This window comes from Octopus bimaculoides, chromosome 11 (assembly GCF_001194135.2).
Source record: "Octopus bimaculoides isolate UCB-OBI-ISO-001 chromosome 11, ASM119413v2, whole genome shotgun sequence".
Taxonomy (NCBI): Eukaryota; Metazoa; Mollusca; class Cephalopoda; order Octopoda; family Octopodidae; genus Octopus; species Octopus bimaculoides.
Window position 1 is genome coordinate 53,962,139 of NC_068991.1, and position 6,021 is coordinate 53,968,159.

A 6,021-nucleotide genomic window follows, 5' to 3' on the forward strand; every position below is an offset into this window, starting at 1 on the left:
ACACACACACACATTCAGTTTTTATAGGAAAGTTTCGAAGTTGAAATTATTCATGCTCTTTATTTAAAAATGGGCAAGAATTAATAATTGTCAAGTTTGCTGAGAAAAAAGTTGCCAATATTCTTCCATTTATGTAGATTCTCGATAGAGTCAAATATCAACCCTTTCATGTCCTATTCCTCACTCTAGCTATTTATCTTCCTTCTTGTACTTGTAAAATACATTTAGATCTGTTACTTCTTTCTTCCACTGGAGTTACGTATTGATTATCTCTTGATGGATTGATCTGATCTTGAAAAATCAAGCAAAATATGGCATAAGTTATGAAATAAATAAATATTCTTTTCTTTTTCTTCATCTTGTATTTATGTAAAATGTTACACAAGCAATGTCTTTGAAATCAATATGAATAAATATTTATCTTTGATTTATGTTCTAGCAACAAAATGAATAAATAAATATATAAATAAAATGAAGTCTGGGCAATGAATTTCGAAGTATTTCACCTAAAGAAAGAATATTTGCTCACAGCATTGTAGATGCACAATGGAAGACAAATTTGATATTATAGTCCTGAATGCTTGTGATATGCAGGGTAAAAAGTGCAATTCATCCACCTTGCAGGTTCTCTTGTAGTGGCAATCCTTTCCAGCCAGGTTATATCAGTAGGAGCCCTACCCACTTAACCTCTGGCAAGAATCTAATGGCAAATTTTCTCAATTCACGGGGTCATACATGTCCATCCTGTACAACAGCCCCAAGTTGAAAGAGGCCCAAAGGTGAAACAGCCCCAAGGTGAAAGAGTCCTGCATTTGCTCACAAAACTTCCTCTTACTGCTGGCCATCGTTCACTCACCCCCAGCTCGAAGGTGAGCAGATGATGGCAAGGGGACGAGTAGCCAACTGTCAGAAGGTGAACAGTCCATGGACAGAGACTGAAGGGATGGAGGCTGGAAGGTGAGAGGATGATGGCCAGAGGATAAGGAGACAGTGGACAGTGGTTGGAGAGTGAGCGATGGTGGCCAGAGGGTAAGGGAATAGTAGCTGGAGGATGAGGGGTCTGTAGCTGAAGGATGAAGGTGACAGTGCCTAGAGAATGAGGGGACAGTGGCCGGAGGGTAAGGAGGCAGTATCTGGTAGTATTGATAGTGAGTGCAGTTGGATATCACTGCTACATGAGCTTCTTGTTTTTGTGTGCATGAAGTGTAGCTGTGTTTAAGGTATTGATGTATAGATGCTGATGCTTTCAATAACAATGTGCTCTTTATTTTGTACTTTAAAATATGAAGATTTGCCAATATTTTCATTGAATTATATTTCAGTTATGTGAGGTATTTACAGCACATCTTTTAACTGAGCTACTTTCATTGCCCAGGCAGGGTTCTATATTTTAGTGTTGCCTTTAGTTTCTCTGGAAACTTCACTTTTATCATCAAATTGCTAACTTATTTTGTTAAAATTATGTAAAGTGTCCAGGTTTAGGATTTTTAACCCTTTAGCATTCAGAATACTCTCTCAAATGCAATGCTAATTCATTCACATTATTTTGAATTAATCACACATTATCTTGTAGTGAAGAAATGTTCATGTTGTGATTACTTACGTTTAGAATGACATTGTAGGATAGTGTGAGAGACTAGATCTGGTCAGTTTTAACATAAAACTAGTAGAATATTTAAGCTGGATATAGCCGGTCTGAATGCTAAAAGGTTAATTTAATAGAGTTGATTAGTTGATTGATTTCAGTATCATTGTTAAAATGACTCTATTGTGATTATTGTAGCTGGTAAATGTTATTTTTTTTTTTTGCCATTGAAATTTGAAATATACATATTACTGTTCCATTAAGGTAAGATCAACAAAAGACAATTACTCCCCCAGTGAGAGATAAATACCGTTTAATGTATACAGTATTAAAATAAGAGCTACTAATGGTTTCTTAGGTTTTGTAACATGCCTTGTTTCTCCAAACAATCCCTCCCTCTCTCTCTCTCTCGCAAATATTTATTTGAGAGAGAGAGCAAGTATATAAACAGGCAGTCATCAGGTATCAAATCAATTTATAACATATTTATATAACAGAAATATGCGTGTGTGTGTGTGTGTGTGCGCACGCGTGCATTAGGAAACCATGAAAAATCTAAAATGTGAAACATTGACAATGATAGGTACACTCCAGGATGAGAAAAGAAGTCCATAGTGTTGATAGGACTTAAATAGGTATGTATACCAATGGTGTCACTGGTGAGAAAGTGTGCAACTGATAGAAAAGAAGTGTGTAGGTAGTACTTTACAGCTGCTTCTAAAATAGTTGAATATTAGGTGCATATTTTGTGCAGCACAAGCAGTTATGTGCAATTATCCTATTGTCAAGTACTGATTCAGCTTGAGCACTCACTGTGTGTACCTCAGAGAAATAGATTATAACATATATATATATATATATATATATATATATATATATCACATGATCAACCAGATTTTAGGATGTTGTTATACATTGCTGATCACAATGCACCTTGCATCATTTTATCTTTCGAATGTTGCCAACCCACTGGGTAGGTGAGCAGGCCAACATTACCCCTGATCAGAAGGCTAGTCCATTGCAGGGTTACCCAGGGGCTGGAGCAATATTAAATGAAGTGTTTTGCTCAAGAGCACAACATGCTCCTCAATCCAGGAATCCAACCCACAGTCTAGCAATTGTGAGAGCAATATTCCAACCACTAAGCCATGCACCTTCACATAATAATGCATAAATAATCTGAGGAAAATTCAGGGGACTGGTTTCTATGAACTTGTGGTGGATGGGGGTATATTATATACACTTTTAATTCATTTGGTCTGGTCAGGTAGAATGGGCTGTATCCCTGACTTTTTCAGGATTCATTCTCTGAGCCAGGAGCAATCAATATAGCCATTGTTCTAGAATATTTAGCAGGGACATACTGCATCATTTGTTGTGTTCTGTATGCAATAATAAAGCATCATGGGTATTTAAAATACCCCTGTTACACTCTCTGGAAAATGTGTTTATGTATGTGTACATGTATTTGAACATATGTGTGTACCTTCAGAAAATGTTTACACGTTAAACCCTTTAGCATTTAAACTGGCCATATCTGGCCAAAATATTCTTCCTGTCTTATGTTCAAACTAACCAGATTTGGCCTCTCACACCTACCCTGTGATGTCATTCTAATAATGATCAATTGCATCATCAAAACCTTAAAGCTACATGATAATGCATGATTAATTCAAAGCAATGTGAATAAACAAGCATTATACTTGACAGAGTAACCTGAATTCTAAAAGGTTAAGGATCTATTTTGTCTGGAAGTTAAGACAATTACATGAAGATTAGCAGAAAGACCAACCTCATTGCTATATAGTATTCACACATTTAACATTAAACAGAGAGGGAGACATAATTCATTCCCCAAACACTTTAAATTCTTAATTTTATGCATCATGTCATTGCGTGTGAGAAATTGACATGCAATGAAATATTTCATTGGCACAAAAATAAGACCTCCATTTATAATGCCAGTTTACATTCACACATCCAGAGGAAAGGATATGCTAAGTTCCAAACATGTAGAACATACTTTGATAACAGCATGCAGTGTGTGCGTGTGTGTATACACACACACACACACACACACATATACAAATATACATACATACATACACACACACACACACATATATATACAAATATACATACATACATACACACACACACACACACACACACACACACACACACACACACACACACACCATACCACATTTATACAGAAATTAGCAGATTATCAGACCATATTTAATTTAAGCTTTTTTTTTTTAACCCAACCGTTACAAGTTATTATTTATAGCTCTATCTACTTCGAGTTCCACTATTAAAAATGATTAATATCATGTCTCTCAAAGTTTCTAAATTCTTATGATGTCAACAACATACAATTCTTGCTGGTAAGAACAAAGCTTCTAAAATCAAGTGAGAAATTTGAAGGAATGTTTTGGCACAATAGTAGAACATCTGTCACGTTAACAGAAAATCCAGGTTAAAATCTCACTGACAGCCTTTGGCTTATTCTATCCAAAGACTTTTCCAATCCAGTATTTGCATTCTATTACTTATAGCTTTGTCTGCTTTGTGTTTCACCATTACAAACATTTTTTTTTTCTTTTTGAATAATAAATCATATAATTTTATTAGAACATTTAAATACAAAGTAACAGGAAAGGAGAGAGAAAAGAGAAGAAAGAAAAAGAAAAAAATAGTGGGGAGTAAAGCAGTGGAAGGTGGAGGAGAGGGGGTAACGGGGCACATACCCAAGAAAAAATGGTGTCCTCAGCCATGCCCCACAGTAATATCCATGATGGCGTTGCTGTGGGGAATGGTCAGCAACACCCACTGCAGCAGCCACTCCACCTTGTGGGGCTCATTTCTTCAATGGGCTGCTGCTATCCCTTTTCATGGAGGAAATTGGTTATGGGGTCCTAGAACATCTGACATCTTCATGGTGACTGGCACAAACTGACAGTGCCAGCCAGGCCCCTGTATTTATTGATTTTTCTCGCCCCTGCATTACAAGTGGCGACACCTGGATTTGCAGCCAATATTATCAGGCTGTAGCCAGAGAATGTGTTATTGCACATTGCGTCCCAGACTAGAGATCTGCCTCCCTTGAACAGAAAGGTTATTCTATTGGGGTGCTTACTATACTGTGTAATGTTTATAATATGTGACATTTTACTACATTTTGATCAAATGTGAAACAATATATCTTGTAAAGGTGCATGGCTCAGTGGTTAGAGCATCAAGCTCACAATCATGAGATGGTGAGTTAAATTCCCAGATCAGGCTGTGTGTTGTGTTCTTGAGCAAGACACTTTATTTCATGTTATTCCAGTTCGATCAACTGTAGAAATGAGTGACAATATCACTGATACCAAGCTGTATTGGCCTTTGCCTTTCCCTTGGATAACAGGGGAGACCAGTATGCAGGGGTGACAGCTGGTCTTCCATAAACAACCTTGCCCAGACTTGTGCCTCAGAGAGTAACTTTCTAGGTGCAATCCCATGGTCATTCATAACCAAAAGGGGTCTTTACCCATTTTATATCTTGACATTAAAAAATGTCTTATTATATTCTTTAATTCTTTTACTTGTTTCAGTCATTTGACTGCAGCCATGCTGGAACACCACCTTCAGTCAAACAAATTGACCCCCTCAACCTATTCTTTGTAAGCCTAGCACTTATTCTATCGGTCTCTTTTTGCCAAACTGCTAAGTTACAGGGACATAAACAGACCAACATCGGTTGTCAAGCGGTGGTGGTGGGGACAAACACAGACACAAATAACAAACACATACACACATATATATATACATATATATATATATATACAATGGGCTTCTTTCAGTTTCAGTCTACCAGATCCACTTACAAGGCTTTGGTCAGCCCAAGGCTATAGTAGAAGACACTTACTCAAGGTGTCATGCAGGGGGACTGAACCTGGAACCATGTGGTTGGAAAGCAAGCTTCTTACCACACAGCCACTCCTGCAATATTAATACCTCATCAGATGTATCTTCCAAATACTCAACAGATGAAAAAAAATATATATCAATGAGAATTTATCAATTCCTCACACAAACCTTTGCAGCACACTTAGCAAAGCAAAGTGAAATTGTGCTGCTATGCACATGCATTGCATATTAAACTCAAGCTGATAGATTTATAAGGAACAATGGAGAAAACAAAGAATTATAAATAGAGATTTTGGAAAATTTTGAATTTATGCCTGTTTATTTTTCATATTAACATTTGTTCTTTATTTTCTTTTCTTCTTTCAAAGGTTTCAACAATATTTTATTGCAACCTTCCTTACTTCTATACTATGGATTGCTATTTTCTCTTATCTAATGGTTTGGATGGTAAGTCACTTATCTATTCCATGTTTTCATTTCCTTATCATGTGTGTGTATGTGTGTGTGTGTGTGTGCATATA

The 6,021-nt window shown here is 36.6% G+C and overlaps 1 protein-coding gene across 1 annotated transcript in view; it reads left to right on the forward strand.

Moving 5' to 3' along the window:
* Window positions 1–6,021, forward strand: part of LOC106869862 (sodium/potassium/calcium exchanger 4) — a 186,659-nt gene that overhangs the window by 167,921 nt on the left and 12,717 nt on the right. The window contains exon 16 of the mRNA XM_014915782.2: window positions 5,869–5,947. Coding sequence (XP_014771268.1) covers window positions 5,869–5,947 — 79 coding nt within the window. The remainder of the gene's footprint in view (window positions 1–5,868; window positions 5,948–6,021) is intronic.